At 48.8% G+C, this 17,187-nt stretch overlaps 1 protein-coding gene across 1 annotated transcript in view; it reads left to right on the top strand.

Annotated features, from left to right (window-relative positions):
• The first annotated feature begins 460 nt into the window (after nt 1–460).
• NTN1 (netrin 1) overlaps nt 461–17,187 on the top strand; it is a 224,156-nt gene continuing 207,429 nt past the window's right edge. The window contains exons 1-2 of the mRNA XM_017531450.2: nt 461–616; nt 1,072–2,152. Of these exons, the coding sequence (XP_017386939.1) occupies nt 1,135–2,152 (1,018 nt within the window). The 5' untranslated portion in view covers nt 461–616; nt 1,072–1,134. The remainder of the gene's footprint in view (nt 617–1,071; nt 2,153–17,187) is intronic.

Here is a 17,187-nt window from a genome sequence, read left to right as displayed (position 1 = left end):
CCCGGCCCGGCCCAGCCCCCTCTCCGGGGTTTCCCCGGGCGCTCTCTAGCTTTCTCTTTGTCTCTGCTGCTCTTTCTCGGGCTCCCGGGTTCCCACCCGCCCGTGCTCTCCCTCTCGGGCGTCCCGGGCCGGTTCCCTTTAACTTTCTTCTTTCCCGGGGTGAAAACTTTGCTCGGAGCTGGCGGTAGCTCGCGGACGTTATTGGCCGACGCCCCGCCCGGCGGCCCCGCCCCCCGCCCCCGCGCTCCCCTCCGCCCCTCACTCCCAGCGCGAGTGGCGGCGGCGGCGGCGGAGCCTTCGGGGGCGAGCGCGCGTGTGTGTGAGTGCGCGCCGGCCAGCGTGAGTGTGTGCGCCCCGGGCGCGGGCAGGGCAGCACTCCGAGCGCGGCGGGAGCGGCGGGAGCCGGGCGGCCGCGTCGTCACTCGGGCGAGAGAGGCGGCGGCGGCGGCGGGGCCGGGGCCGGGGCAGCGGCGGCCGCGCTGGGCATGGAGCTGGCAAGCCCGCGCTGAGGCGGGACGCGACTGCTAGCAGCCAGCGAGAGGCTCTCCGGCGACCGGCGCGCGGGCTCCCCGGCGGGGCCAGGCAAACTTTTCTTTCTCTTTTGCCCCTTCCAGAGGTAAAGTCCCAAGCGCGGACTTTCCGGCGGGGAACGCCATCGGGGGCAACTGAGTGGGACCCCGGGCTGCGGGAGGAAGGGGCGCGGGCCGTTGTGGGGTCGAGGTCCCCCAGCTCTCCTGCGCCCGAAACTTGGGGTGCGAGGTGGGCTGGCCGTAGACTGGCAGACCGGCTTGGGCATGCCCCTCGGGGGCGTGGAGGCGACGGTGGCGGGGAAGCGGAGCGTTCTCCCGCCGCCCCGGCTCGCCGCCTGCGGGGGAAGAAGGGGCGCGAGCGGTGCGGGCTTGGAGAGCCCCGGACTCGCCGCCCTCGGGACTTTGGGGCAGAGAGGCGGGCGGGCGGCTGCGGGGTTGGTGCCCAGGAAGCTGGGCGTTCGCCCGCGTCCCCGCTCGCCACCCCGCCGAGAGCTGAAGGGCGCGGGGCGGCTGGCTGAGCGCAGCTCCCTTCTCTCCGCAGGCGCCTTCTGTGGCAGGCGGACAGATCCTCGGCGTGGCGGGGCCGGGGCAGGCTGGACGCAGCATGATGCGCGCAGTGTGGGAGGCGCTGGCGGCGCTGGCGGCGGTGGCGTGCCTGGTGGGCGCGGTGCGCGGCGGGCCCGGGCTCAGCATGTTCGCAGGCCAGGCGGCGCAGCCCGACCCCTGCTCGGACGAGAACGGCCACCCGCGCCGCTGCATCCCGGACTTTGTCAATGCGGCCTTCGGCAAGGACGTGCGCGTGTCCAGCACCTGCGGCCGGCCCCCGGCGCGCTACTGCGTGGTGAGCGAGCGCGGCGAGGAGCGGCTGCGCTCGTGCCACCTCTGCAACGCGTCGGACCCGAAGAAGGCGCACCCGCCCACCTTCCTTACCGACCTCAACAACCCGCACAACCTGACGTGCTGGCAGTCCGAGAACTACTTGCAGTTCCCGCACAACGTCACGCTCACGCTGTCCCTCGGCAAGAAGTTCGAAGTGACCTACGTGAGCCTGCAGTTCTGCTCGCCGCGGCCCGAGTCCATGGCCATCTACAAGTCCATGGACTACGGACGCACGTGGGTGCCCTTCCAGTTCTATTCCACGCAGTGCCGCAAGATGTACAACCGGCCGCACCGCGCGCCCATCACCAAGCAGAACGAGCAGGAGGCCGTGTGCACCGACTCGCATACCGACATGCGCCCGCTCTCAGGCGGCCTCATCGCCTTCAGCACGCTGGACGGGCGGCCCTCGGCGCATGACTTCGACAACTCGCCTGTGCTGCAGGACTGGGTCACGGCCACCGACATCCGCGTGGCCTTCAGCCGCTTGCACACGTTTGGCGACGAGAATGAGGACGACTCGGAGCTGGCGCGCGACTCGTACTTCTACGCGGTGTCCGACCTGCAGGTGGGCGGCCGGTGCAAGTGCAACGGCCACGCGGCCCGCTGCGTGCGCGACCGCGACGACAGCCTGGTGTGCGACTGCAGGCACAACACGGCCGGCCCGGAGTGCGACCGCTGCAAGCCCTTCCACTACGACCGGCCCTGGCAGCGCGCCACGGCCCGCGAGGCCAACGAGTGCGTGGGTGAGTGGGGTGTGGCGTCGGAACCGGCGGCAGGCGGGGGCTTGCAGTAGCGCGGGTCGTGGGAACGGTGGGAGGTGCGTTCGCGGATGCCCGGGACCCGGGAGGGCTGAGAGCAGGTCCCCTCGCTCGCGTGGCGCTCGTTGTGGACGCCGGATTTTGCGCCCAGTGCCCTCTGCCAAGCCATGAAACAGCAGGAGAAATGTTGCCGGGAGGGGGTTGGCAGAACATTTGCAGACAGGTCTCCCTAACCCTGAATCCAAACGCAAACATTCCTTTCCTTACCACCTCGTTGAGCTAGACGCTGGGATTCACCTCCACCCACCCACCCCTTTCCCACGGCTGCAGCTGGACTCGCGGTTGGGGACCCCGGCCCAGTTCCCAGGAAGCACCAGCTCCACACCTACAAATCCCTTGGGAAATGGCAAAGAACTGCTTGCGGTTTGGGGTCAGTTCAGTACCCGGCGAATATCACTCCTGCCTTCCATTTGCCTTGTTATGATTTGAAACAATTTTTTTTTTCTCTTTTGAGCAGCGTGTTTTTGTTAGCAAAAGAAGAGTGATGTGATTTCAATTAATTACTATCTACCGATTACAAAGGAGCGTTCAGTAATTATTTTAAACGAATTCAATTCCCGTCTAAAAAAGTATACCAGATTTTGTTGTTGTTGTTAGCTTCAGGCTTTGGTGAAATTAAACAGTTTTGAATTAACTAAGGGTCCAGCTTCTCGCTTTTTAAATAGGGTTTCATTTCCTGAAAGAGAAATCTGACAAAACCGGGTGAATACGGCTGGGTCAGAAATGAGGCTAAAAAAGGAGACCTTCTCCTTGTGAATTGCACGACTTTGCTGCTGCAGAAGCTCTCAGGAATCAGTTTCTCCCCAGAAAAAAAAAAAAAAAGAAGAAAAAGCAGTGTGGGGGGAGGGTAGGTAGCAAGACTACACCTTACTTTTCAGTATGGGAAGTAAAGTTCCGAATCCCACATTTATTTCAGTGAAGATTATTCAGTCTGTAAATGTAGCATTTGGTGTGCATCTTTTGTGAACGTACACATTTTTTCTCCCTCTCTCCCCACCTCCAACAGCCAGTGTGAGTCTCTTCAATTGCTTTGCCCTTTGAGGCACATTGCAAAGTTTGCTGGTCCCCACAAACACACGTTTTGAGGCCTGGTTCTGATTAATTGTGTCATGTTGTTGTCGAATAGTTTGTGCCTCATGACTGTGGATGCAGACTTTGGAGCAAGGGAATGGAAAACATGTCTTGGAGGGCCGGGTGACTGCAGAGGCCCAGTCAGGCGTCCTGGTCTGAAGACGCCCGGCCTCCCCGCCTGCGGTTGCACAGCAAGGCCTCCATTTTCACACTCGTGTCCCACTCTTGCAGACCTAATTGTTTGTCCCCTTTTGAGGGTCAGAACTAGTTGCCAAGTCTGAAGACACTTTTCAAGATTTCGCAGAGAGACACACAGGGAGAGAGAGAGTAGTTACACTCGACTTAGTGGTCTTCTAGAATAAAATTCCTTTGATCTGCTCAATTCCCTCAGAAATGTTGGTTTTTCCCATCTCTTCTCTTCCCCCTCCTTCCTCTTTTCTTTTCTTCCTTTTGTGCGTAAAAGCCCTTTATTGACATTTAAAGGGATTCCCAGGGTTTTGCTATCAGTTTTAGTTTGTATGTGCATATGAAAGATAACTCTGTGTTATCACCAGCAGGGTCTAATTGGACAAATGAAAGTGAGTACATTTAAGCGAATAAACTTGATGTGGTTGTGAAATTTCACTGGCTTGAAGATTTGTCTTAGCGTTGGTATTGTTCATGTTCACCACCCACCCCCCAGGCCTTGCTGTCACTTTGGATGTGGACACGTAACCTGCGTTTGTTATAACGATGGTCATACCCTTGAAATAATCTCTATAGTTTAGGATTTTGTCTTTTGACCAAAGCACTAACTAGGCACACAAATTGGATTGACCTTTTTTTTTTATTGGCTAAATTGAGCAATCAACATATTAACTAATGTAATTAGTAACCTTTTTTGTTCAAAAAGTTTAATTAGGCTTAATAAGTACATAATCTACATGACAAATGATTGGCTAACAATATTTTTCTGGGTTTTACTGAAGTTATTTTAATTCCCAGTAGTTAAAGTATCTTTAAATCTTGCCAATTATTCAGTCATCTCATAAAAGCAAAGCCAATTCAACTATGTTAAAGTTATTTATAGTTTCCTTTTTGAATAGACGTTCTGATACCTTGTAGATACAGCTGGGAACATCAGATTGAAGTTCCCATAAAGTCTTAATTGAAGTCTTAGTGATTTTTCCATCATTCTGTACAAGAGAAAGACAGCAGGGACAATTTAGGGGTGATTTACAATTAAAGGTCGAGCTTTTTATGAAAAGGCCCTGTAGTGGAGATATGTGAATGAATTAGTATTTGACAGGTGTTCTCAGATACTAAAGGGCACTGTGCTAGGAAAAAGCATTAATAAATCCTTCAAAAGTAACTTTGTACTATCAGAGACTCAGATTTTCCTCCCAGCATAATCTCTTCTTGTGAATTTCACACTGTTGACACATAAAGTCAAGCTACCCAGAGTATTTACAACTACGGCAAAGTAAAGAAGTATATTTTTTTAATTCCTATAATCAGTTTTAATAACAATGAGCCTATTACTGTGTTTTGGTTTTTGCTTTTATAAAATAATGAGACATGTTTGTAATAAATTAAAATGGTATCCTTCCCTAGGTTAACCCTGTGCACCCCCCAAAAAAACCCTAAAATTTACAGATTTGTCACTATTGTCATTTGACTGAGCAGACCTTCGACATAGGGCCACGGTACTTGTAGATTACTAAGGAATACACATATCCCATATGTTTTCTTCGGTCCAGTTTTCTTTTCAGTGTTGTTTCAAGGTCAAGCTCTCTATGGAATAAAATATGAACTTTTGTAAAGCCCAATTATATTTTAAATGCAATTTTTGGATTTCTTCCGGGGGAAGGGGGAAACAACCCTCAAAACAATATGATAGGCAAGAGCATGTATAACGTTACAGCCTTGACAGCTCTCAGTGGAAAAACTAAATACTTTCGCCCATATGTATCAGCAGTGTTCACATGCTTTTATACACATGTGCATTTACATTCATTGTGTAAAGAGGCACCCATGCATGGTGGGGGTGTGTGTACATTCAAGGCAAAATGCATGAACAGTTTTAAACCACCTGGGTTGCTAGGCCCTTCCCCCTCCTTCCCTTTTTTTCAAAAGAGCATCTGAAGACCATATTGTGTTTCATAAATTATTGACATTAGTTTTAATCATTGTCCGCCTGACGTAGGAACTGTGTTAGTATTTAGTGCCTGATGAAGCATGCTGTTTAATCTTACTGTGGAGTTGTCAGCATGAGCCCCCACTTGGCTTGTGACAGGTTGAGCTTATGAAAACTTGTTTTGCGACTCACTCTGTGGCTTTGCATTGCCCAGCTGTAACCCAAAACCCACACGGAAGATGTCTCTGCAAGATGAACACAAGAAGATGTGCTGGGTTGGCCTCCTATGGTCATAGATACCTACAATATAATGCTCGTAATTCTTTTAATGTGGCTTTGGGTTGGGGATGGAGGGGATGTCCTCATGCTGTCAATAGCTCAGGTGCTTGGGTCCACCCTCATTCATCCCTGGCAAGAGATAGAGGTTATATTGGAGGTGTTGCTGTGAGAAATCCAATGCCCCACTGAAGACTCTTGCAAAATCAGAAGGCTAAAATTATTTGCTGCTTAGTCCGGAGCCTGGCACATAGCTATAGATGAGTGAATGTTTTTATTTTTTATTTTTTATTTTTTTATTTTATTTATTTTTTTTTGAGATGGAGTTTCGCTCTTGTTACCCAGGCTGGAGTGCAATGGCATGATCTCGGCTCACCGCAACCTCCACCTCCTGGGTTCAGGCAATTCTCCTGCCTCAGCCTCTGTTTTTAATAGTTATAGTAGGCTGGGCGTGGTGGCTCACGCCTGAAATCCCAGAACTTTGGGAGGCCGGGGTGGGTGGGTCACCTGAGGTCGAGAGTTCAAGACCTGACCAAAATGGAGAAACCCCGTCTCTACTAAAAATACAAACATTGGCCGGGCGTGGTGACGCATGCCTGTAATCCCAGGTACTCAGGAGGCTGAGGCAGGAGAATCCCTTGAACCTGGGAGGCGGAGGTTTCCGTGAGCCAAGATCACCTCACCGTACTCCAGCCTGGGCAACAAGAGTGAGACTCTGTCTCAAAAAACAAAAATAGTCATAGTAATTATTACAATTATTGTCATTATGATGATTAACCCTTGAGGACTTACTCTTTGCCAAGCACTCATGTTCATTTAGTCATTTAATCACTGATTATGCTAATAACAGGGACGATGATTGTATTTCTTTTAGAGATGGGGAAACCATGGCCTAGAAACATTAGATGGTTTACCCAAAGTCACATGGCTACTAGGTGGTGGAGCTGAGACTCCAGCCTGATGTTTGTGCTTTGTTCTGTTGCATCCACTGTGCTGCCTTTCCATAGGACGAATGGATGGGTGGATGGAAGAAAGGATGAATGAATGAATGAATGAATGGCAGTGATACATCCATGTGTAGGTGGAAAGCTGGAACAACCTATTACTTCTTGCTAGAACTGGGAGTGGTTCCCTAGTTGTGTTGCATTATATATTTCACATTATATTTTACTTATTATATTATATTCATATATACTTAACATGAAGTTGTATATAAGAAGTTTTCTTTTATCTTAGCCATCAGGCCTGCTGGGAGCTGGAAGTTAGGCCTATGAATTAAGGGGGTTTAAATACTTTCCTGTGGGTTCTTGGCATATCCACAGGTATTGCTACTGGCCAAGTTTTTCTTGATGTCAGGGCCTGTGAGCTCCCTCAAAGGTGGCGAAGCTGAGCTGGGGGTAGTCAGAACTCCCTTTTTAAGAAGGCCTTCTCTTTTCACCCTTGTGTTCACCATCCCTTTGCTTCACCAGAACGTATTGAAAAAATCCAAGAAGTGGCTGAAAGTATTGTTGCCGAAGAGAGGAGGTGGATGGGGGATGGTATGACCCGGCCGGTCACTGGTGTGGTGCTGCTAGGTACAGTTTACATGAGTCAGCAGCACAAGGCTGTCATTCATCTCTACTGGCTCCATGGCAGCTGATGTGAGGTTCTCTGCTGGGGTCCTCATTAGCATCTGTTGATCAGGAACCTCAAGGCCAGGAGGCCGCTCCCTGCTCCACCCAGAGAAGGGAGGCAGGTTTGTCAGGGGAAGCCTTCTGGGGTGGGTCTGCGTGTTTCCAGGCTCTGCCTCACTCTATGAGCCCTGCCCAGACTTCTCTCTGACCTCCTCCTCCTGTAGAAAAATGAGATCCTCGGAAAAGTATTTGAGACTTTATGTCCAGAGTAAATATTGGAAAAGCAGTGGGTTGAAATTCAGATGTTCCCTGGAAGGAATCCCCTCATTTTCTGCTCACAGCTGGTATCGATATTTCCTTCTTGAGATGAGTTGTGCTTTTCATTAAGTAAATTTTTTGTCTTGGGATTAAACCCACATTGTATTCTTAATAGACTTTTATGTTTACACTTCAAAAGTCCACTGGATTGTTACTTGTGTTATCTTGATGGCTTCTACAGTGTCTGCAATGCACACTGGCTTTACCAAAATAAATGGCTCTCTAGGGAACTGGATTATAAAACAGCCTTATCTGTGGATGCACAAATACGGATATTTTGTGAGCCAGTGTTTTTTTTTTTCATCCTTTCAGAAGTGTTAATCATACCTTGGGTTTCTGCAGTGCCTTTCATTATAGGGAGACGGGAGGTCTCGGAGGGCTTTTGAAATGCTCAGGACTTAAGCCTAATACTTGTAGAGCGGCCCACAGCATTTTGCCTGTCGTCTGGAAGCCCTTGTGGTCTCTGCAGGCTTAGAAGCCATGGCGTTGGTCTGGGTGGCCTGGGAACTGCGGAATTCAGAATGTCCGTCCAAGGTGGTTGTGGGGCTGCATCCCGAAGACAGACCACAAACTCCTACTGAGTGCCCGGCATTGTCCTAGGTGGTTTGTGTGTGCTTTGTTTCAATTAATCAGATTGCCACCAGAAACGGAAGCTTTTCAAAAACACATGTCCTGGCCACCAAAGGGCAGTTTTTACACAAATGGGACTAAGTGTGGACAAGTCCGCAGGGCACATCTTGGCTTAGTCTGTGACACCGTTGCATACAGAGAGAGCAGGGGGTATCCGGAGCGTTTGTTTGGAAGACTGATCACATAAAAGCCGTGTCCTATTATAACCGACTCCGAGGGACAGTTGTTCTGAATAGTGCTTGAAAGAAGTGAGCTGCCTGGGCCAGTGCCCTAGACACGGACGTTCACCTCAAAGCTATCTGCTCTCATGAGGTTTGACCTGAGTAGCACAACTCGGTGAGTTCAGTGATGCACTCCTGTCTCCTTACTCCAAAAATGTATCTCTGTTGTAAACTAAGAAATATATTTTAATTTTCCTTTTAAAAGTTGCGTGATTGGCTGGGCATGGTGGCTCACACCTTTAATCCCAGCGCTTTGGGAGGCTGAGGCAGGCAGATCACGAGGTCAGGAGATTGATACCGTCTTGGCCAACATGATAAAACCCTGTCTGTACTGAAGATACAAAAATTAGCTGGGCGTGTTGGCACCTGCCTGTAATCCCAGCTACTCGGGAGGCTGAGGCGGGAGAATCACTTGAACCAGGGAGTTGGAGGTTTCAGTGAGCCGAGATTGCACCACCGCATTCTAGCCTGGTGATAGAGTGAGACTATGTCTAAAAAAAAAAAAGCTGCATAATTTCTGTGAATTTTCCCCCATGTCAAATGGCAGAGACCTATTCCAATTGTCAGTCCTTATCTATAGAGATATGGCTCTCTCTTCAACCCCAGCTCCTGGGAGACCTTTGCTGGGTGCGTATTCAGCCTCAGATACATTATGTTGTACCAGTTCCACCCTCTGATGGAGAGAAGGGACTGTGGCCGTGTGATTGATGAGATGTAGAATGTTTCCCGTCAGACCCTTTTCTTTTTCTCCCGCTGCTGAATGCAGTTCCTGCCCAAAGCCTCCTCCACAGAGGACAGTTCTATCAGAGGCAGCTGCTGGCACTCACAGCACAAAGGAAGATACCCCTGAGGGGACAGGTGTGCCTGTGGTTCAGGGGTTCTGCCAAGCAATGGAAACCTGTGCCCTGCCCTTGCCTGTGTCAGGGCTACCCTCAACAGTCCCTGGACCTTCTGCCACCATTGGAATGAGTGTACTAACGGCAGTTAGGGCGGAATGAGTTCATACTTCAGTGGAAGAAAGATAGTTCTGTAAGCATAGGAGACCTCCATGTTAAAGGGTTCAAGTAAATTTGTTGGGTGAGAACTTTTTTGTTTTTTTGAGATAGAGTCTCACTCTGTCGCCAGGTTAGAGTGCAGTAGGGTGATCTTGGCTCACTGCAACCTCTGTCTTCTGGGTTCAAGCAATTCCTCTGCCTCAGCCTCTCAAGTAGCTGGGACTACAGGCGTGCGCCACCATGCCTGGCTAATATTTTGTATTTTAGTAGAGACAGGGTTTCACCATGTTGATCAGGATGGTCTTGATCTCCTGACCTCGTGATCTACCGGCCTCGACCTCCCAAAGTGCTGGGATTACAGGTGTGAGCCACCATGCCCAGCCTCTTTTATTTTCTGAGATGAAATTTTGCTCTTGTTGCCCCGGGTGGAGTGCAATGGCGCGATCTTGGCTCACTGCAACCTCTGCCTCCTGGGTTCAAGCAATTGTCCTGCCTTGACCTCCCGAGTAGCCATCATGCCCTGCTAACTTTTTGTATTTTTAGTAGAGACAGGGTTTCACCATTTTGGCCAGGCTGGTCTTGAACTCCTGACCTCAGGTGATCCACCCACCTTGGCCTCCCAAAGTGCTGAGATTACAGGTGTGAGCCACCTCGCCCCATTGGGTGAGAACTTTGAAAGCAGAAAGTAACACTCCAGTTCATTTCCCAACTCAGCTAGTGCCTTGGTGAGGAAGATGCTGGAAGTCTGTCTTCCTGGAGAATTTAGGACTGGCCTGTGTGAGGTCTCAGCTCTCTGTGCACGTGGTCATATTTTAGTAGGGGGCCCATCCATGCTCCCTCCTGGCTGGTGCTATTGCTAGATTTTCTAGATTTTTCCCGGGTCTTTTTCTGCCTGCAGATAAGAGAGATTATTGGTTGTCGTGTCTAATTTTCACACATTCCAGAGACTCCACACTTAAGTAAGACAATCTGTAGGACTACAGGGACCTTTAAAGGGCTGGCTTTAAATAACTGAGTCCTATATAAGGAAATGAGATAGATGTTGAGTTTCCTGAGGACCTGTGTGTATGCTGTGCTACATTCCATATTTGAAGCCCCAAAGTGAGGCCACTTCCTAACTGCTTGATTGCCATTGTCAGGGCTTCTGATTTTGTTGGTTTCTGCTCAGAGTGGCTGTGGTAAGTACCTAACACATGCACCACCACTCCCTCATTCTAAACCAGGGCGGACATTGGCAATCAATTGCAGCGTGCTTTCCTCCTAAGTTCAGAAATGACCTTACACTATTAGACTCTGCAATATAACTCCTTAGGCAGAATTAGCCCATGAGATGAAAACTATTTGCCATTGTTGGTCCCCTTCTGAAGACCTTTCCCTCCCCCTTCCCCAACCTGCAGGCAGAGAAGTACCTTGTATACATGGACATTTCTGGAATATTTACTGTTAGGTGCCTCTGTTTGGTGTGGGCACGTAAAGAAATGTAATGTAGGCCAGGCACAGTGGCTGACACCTGTAATCCTAGCACTTTGGGAGATCAAGGCAGGTAGATCATTTGAGGTCAGGGGTTTGATACCAGCCTGGCCAACATGGTGAAATCCCGTCTCTACAAACAAAACAAAATTAGCCTGGCATGGTGGCGCACACCTATAATCGTAACTACTTGGGAGGTTGAGGCAGGAGAATCTCTTGAACCTGGGAGGCTGAGGTTGCAGTGAGCTGAGATCATGTCACTGCACTCCAGCCTGGGTGAAATGCTGTCTCAAAAACAAACAAAAAAAAAGAAAGAAAAAGAAAAGAAGTATAAAGTAGATACACTCCCTGCAGGTGAAATATGTTCCCATCGAAGAGGCTGTGCACATGAGAAGGGGCAGACGTGTCCACTTGCACTAATCCTGAATACGGATGAGTATCCAGAGTGAGGCACTTTGCCGAGTGTCCAGGGCACAGGAAGTGCCAAGGGTCTTGGGAGGAAGCGTGTTTCGGATTTGGCTCCTGTACCACGGAAGGATTGGATTTTAGTCCACATCAGGTTTCCCTGCTACATTTGTTCTGTTGTAGGGTTTTTGTTTTCTCTGATGCCAAGAATTTGAGAGACCATGTTCCCTGAAAAGAGTGGTCTCCCCAGGAATGTCCACTCCGATGTTTCCGGGCAGGTCCTCCAGAACTGCCTTGGATTTTGAAACAAAAGCTTATCACTACCCCTACACTCAAAAGAAATTATGCCCCAACCGGGGTCAGGGCTCTGGTGCCTGAGGCTTTCTGGGACTTCTCTCACCTGAAGGTCGTTCCTTCCACTCGGAACCATATCTCTGTGACATTGAGGGACAAGGACTTATCTCTGTCACAAACCACTGCCCTCAACACTCTGCTTACTTTTGGTCTGGTGCAGAAAGTGCCGAATAAGAATAGTTCCAACCCCAGCATGAAAAAGAAAACACATTGTGTTTATAGATACAGAATTTGGCATCTGAAACATGAAAGTACCTTTGGGTTGGGTGGCCCCAGGGCAGAGCTGTTGGACACGGCCCCCCCCCCCCCCCCGCCGTCCTCAGCCCTTTGGCCAACTCATTTTCCTCTCTTGAAGCCAGACCTCAGAGGTGGGCAGGTCAATCTCAGCCAACTCTTTATTCCCACACCCATCCCCATCTCACTCTATGGCTCAGAATGGGGAGATAATTCATGGTGAGAAAGTACTTGGCCTTCTGAGCTGCCACGGGGAAGGAAATCGTTTCTTGCTCCAATCCACAGAAATCAATTCTTCTTAACCATGTTTTTGGGCAGATTTGCTATCCTGGTACCCAGAAATGCTAGAGAAGAGCAGGGCTGAGCAGTCCTATTTCTTACCTCAGTTTATTGTTTGAACCAGGGTAGAGAACTGTTTTGTTCGTCTTTTTAATCGAAGATGTCTGCAGAAGAAATGAGCTACATGTAACTGAGAATCAAGTTCTGATTTTTCTGATCTGTAGAAAGTACTTAGTTCCAGCCGGGCACAGTGGTTCACACCAGTAATCTCAGCACTTCGGGAGGCTGAGGCGGGAGGATCGCTTGAGCCTGGGAAGCTTCAGACTGGGAAGCATACTGAAACTCCTGTCTCTACAAAAATATGAAAATAAAGTACTTTTAAGTTTTAAGTCAAGATCAGAGAGCACAACATTCTATTTACAAATGTGTGAAATACCAAGATACATGTATTAGGGGCAATGGTGAGAGAACCCGTCTTTGACTTCAGACTGTCTGGGTTTAAATTCTAGTTCCATCGGGAATGTGGACTTAGGCACGTTACTTACGCTGTCTGTGCCTTTGATGCCTTGGTGTCCTGGGGGCCCAGCTCAAGACCACCTTGATAGATTGGGTAGGGTGGGGAGTGTGAGGAGCCCTGTGTTCTGCCTTGAAAGAGGGCTCAGAGAGAGGGGTACGGGCAGGAGAACCAGAGGCAGGGTTCTGATCCTAGACCTTGGGATTTCATTAGCACACATTTCCATAGCCTTTATTATTACCATGCACTATTCTAAGCCCTTAATAAGTATTACCTCATTTAATCCTTATAACAGCCCTATGAGGACTTGCTATTCCGTTTTTGGTTTTGCTTTGATGGAGTCTTGCTCTGTCACCCAGGCTGGAGTGTGGCAATCTCAGCTCACTACAACCTTGCCTCCCGGGTTCAAGTGATTCTCCTGCCTCAGCCTCCTGAGTAGCTGGGATTACAGGTGTGGGCTACCATATCCGGCTAATTTTTGTATTTTTAGTAGAGACAGGGTTTCACCATGTTGGCCAGGCTGGTCTTGAACTCCTAACCTTAAATGATCCACCTGCCTCGGCCTCCCAAAATGCTAGGATTACAGGTATGAGCCACCACACCCGACCTTGTTATTCTTAAGTAAACTTCTTTTTTTTGAGACAGAGTCTTGCTCTGTCGCCCAGGCTGGAGTGCAGTGGTGCAGTCTTGACTCACTACAACCTCCACCTCCTGGGTTCAAGCAATTCTCCTGCCTCAGCCTCCCAAGTAGCTGGGATTACAGGTGCCTGCCACCATGCCTGGCCAATTTTTCTATTTTTGGTAGAGACGGGGTTTCACCATATTGGCCAGGCTGGTCTTGAACTCCTGACCTTGTGATCCACCCGCTTCAGCCCCTCAAAGGGCTGGGATTACAGACCTAAGCCACCACGCCTGGCTATAAGTAAACTTCTTTATTGCGGTGTAACACATATAGAGAAAATCCTATGAATTATGTGTCTAGTGCAAAGACTATTCATGATATGCACGCACTTGCGTAACCAACACCTCCATCGAGAACATACCAGCACCCCAGAAGCTGACCCTGTGCTTCCATCCAGTTACCACACCCCCTGCCCACCATACATGGGTTTGATTATTTTTGAACTTTTGGGTCTTTTTTTGTTTTGTTTTTCGAGGTGGAGTTCTGTTCTTGTTGCCCAGGCTGGAGTGCAATGATGTAATCTTGGCTCACTGCAACCTCCACCTCCCGAATTCAAGTGATTCTTCTGCCTCAACCTCCCGAGTAGTGGCACCACCATGACGGCTAATTTTGTATTTTTAGTAGAGACGAGGTTTCTCCATGTTGGTCGGGCTGGTCTTCAACTCCCGACCTCAAGTGATCCACCCACTTTGGCCTCCCAAAGTGCTAGAATTACAGGCCTGAGCCACTGCGCCCGGCCTATTTTTGAAATTCATATAAATGGAATCATAATCCGGCTTCTTTTGCTCCATGTTACATTTGTGGTCTTCATCCATTGTAGTAGTAGATTTTTAGTTTCCATTGCTGGCCAGTCTTGTGTGATATAAACATATCAGAGGGTACTTCTCCACTCCGCTTATGGCAGGCATTTGGGTTGTTCCCATGTTTTGGCTGTTCACAGGAGCACTGCCGTGACCATACTTGTCCATGGCTTTTGATGCACATCTGAATGCACTTGTGCTGGGTGTGTATCCAGAAGGGGAATTGCTGGGTCCTAAGGTTTGGGTATCTGTTTGGTTTCACTTTTTTTTGTAACATTTTTCGAGACGCGGTCTCACTTTGTCACCCAGCCTCTTGTCATTCAGCTTCCTGGGCTCAGGCGATCCTCCTGCTTCATTCAGCCTTCTGAGTAGCTGGGATCACAGGTGCACATGACCACACTTGGCTTTTTTTTTTTGTTGTTTTTTTTTTTGAGACAGAGTCTTGCTCTGTTGTGCAGGCTGGAGTGCAGTGGCATGATCTTGGCTCACTGCAACATCCATCTTCCTGGGTTCAAGTGATTCTCCTGCCTCAGCCTCCTAAGTAGCTGGGATTATAGGCATGTGCCACCACGCCTGGCTAATTTTTGCATTTTTAGTAGAGATGGGGTTTCACCATATTGGTTGGGTTGATCTCAAACTTCTGACCTTGTGATCTACCCGCCTCAGCCTCCCAAAGCTAGGATTACAGACATAAGCCACCGTGCCCGGCTTTTTTTTTTTTTTTTTTTGTGACAAAGTCTCTTTTTTTCCCCCAGGTTGGTGTGTGGTGGTGCGATTCCACCCAATTGCAACCTCCGTCTCCTGGGTTCAAGCAATTCTCCTGTCTCAACCTCTCGAGTAACTGAGATTACAGGCACTTGCCACCATGCCCAGCTAATTTTTGTACTTTTAGTAGAGATAGGGTTTCACCTTGTTGATCAGGCTGGTCTCAAACTCCTGACTTCAGGTGATACACCTGCCTTGGCCTCCAAGTGTTAGGATACTTGGCTATTTTTAAAAAAATTATTTGTAGAGGGTTGGATGCGGTGGCTCATGCCTGTAAATCCCAGCACTTTGGGAGGCTGAGGCAGACAGATCACTTGAGGTCGGGAGTTCAAGACCAGCCTGGCCAACATGTTGAAACCCCATCTCTACTAAAAATACAAAAAGTAGCCAGGTATGGTGGTGCACACCTGTAATCCCAGCTACTCGGAAGGCTGAGGCATGATAATCACTTGAACCCTGGAAGCAGAGGTTGCAGTGAGCCGAGATGGTGCCACTGCACTCCAGCCTGAGCAATAGAACAAGACTGTCTCAAAAAAAAAAAAAAAAGTATTTGTACAGACAGGTTCTTGCTATGTTACCCAGGCTGGTCTTGAATTCTTGGGCTCAAGGGATCCTTCCCTGTCAGATTCCCAGAGTGCTAGGATTACAGGTGTGAGCCACCATGGTTGGCCTGTTCAGCTTTAATAGACAGTGGTTAAACTCTCTATTTAGTGGAAAGTGGTTGTATCAATTAATATCTGTATACAATTTTACAGGCAAAGAAACTGAGGCACATGGAGATTAGGCAACTTGCCCGAGGTCACACAGCTAGCAGGTGGCAGAACTGGAATTAGAATCCAGGCAGTGAGGCTCTGAAGGCTTGTTTTTCACCACTGGGCCAGGTCATCTCTTATCTTTTTTTTTGGAATAAAAGGGTCTCGCTCTGTCATCCAGGCTAGGGTACAGTGGAGCGATCACATCTCACTGCAGCCTTGAACTCCTGGGCTGAAGCAGTCCTCCTGCCTCAGCCTCTCAGAGTGCTTAGATTACTGTCATGAGTCACCATGCTCTGCCTGCCACTTATCTTTAATCTGCATACTCCCTGTCGGGAAAACTAATAATACTGGGAAACAAAGGTGACTTTGTACAAGTCCCTTTGCTTCTCTAGGCCTCAGTTCTCTCCTCTGTAAAACGAGGGTTGAGTTACAAACATCATGTAATGATAGTCTCTTGGTCCAGCAGAATACACTGCTTTCCTGAGGACATCTTCAGTCTTCCTTAACGACCTCATCCCATTGCCTGCTCACCCAGAAGCAGCTCTGTAACTTGAATGATATATTTTCCAACGCTAGCCTTCACTGGGGTTCCCTCAAAAGACTGCTCAGGCTCTAACTGGGGGACCTCACTTGGGCCTACCCTCCAACCCTACTGGCAATTTCCCCACCTCTCACTCTCTAGCTCTTCCACTTGTGGGGTGGGGACATGGGACTATCCTTTCTTTGCCTTCCAGTGTGTTGGCTAGCTGGTCTTCTCTCTTTAAATCATGAATGTTTAGCTGTATGAATTTTCACAAAGTGAGCTCACCTCTGTGTCTAGCACTAACATGAAGAAATACAGTATTTCCAGAAGGCCCTTCCCAACCACCAACCCCCCAGTGTTACCGCCATTTTGACTTCTAACACAATAGAGTTTGTTTGCCTGTTTTTGAACTTCATGTAATTGAAATCATACTGTATGTTCTCTTCAACATCTGGTTTCTTTAGCTCAGCCTTATTTCCTTATAAATAGTCTTAAACATAACTTATCCTATAGTCTTTGTTAGTTTGATGGATGATCTCAACTTCTTGGGGGTACTGATCCTCCCACTTGTTTTGTCTGCTGACCTTTGCTCATGGTGAATGATTTTCTTATGTGTTTTGTACTTTTTGACTGTGAGCTTATCTTTATTTGGGATTTTGTGGAAATCCCACTGCTGTTAGTTATGGAAATGCCCTTATCCATATGATTTTGCATTTATTCTGCCAGACATTCTAGAGGTATCATTGGACTAGGACCAAATTTTCCATTAATTAATCATCTTGAAATTTCTTATATCAAGTGAGGAGTATGTACTTGGCCTCTAAACCTTCTCAGGCCTGGGGTTTATTTTTTTCCCTCACTGAGGACTTTTTCTGCCTTTCCCAGAGCTCTGGGTAGAGACAAACTTTTGCCATCACCTTAGGCTGATGGACAAAGATT

The sequence above is a fragment of the Cebus imitator genome, unplaced genomic scaffold, assembly GCF_001604975.1.
Source record: "Cebus imitator isolate Cc_AM_T3 unplaced genomic scaffold, Cebus_imitator-1.0 Scaffold72, whole genome shotgun sequence".
Taxonomy (NCBI): domain Eukaryota; kingdom Metazoa; phylum Chordata; class Mammalia; order Primates; family Cebidae; genus Cebus; species Cebus imitator.
This window is presented reverse-complemented; position numbering and strand designations above follow the sequence as displayed.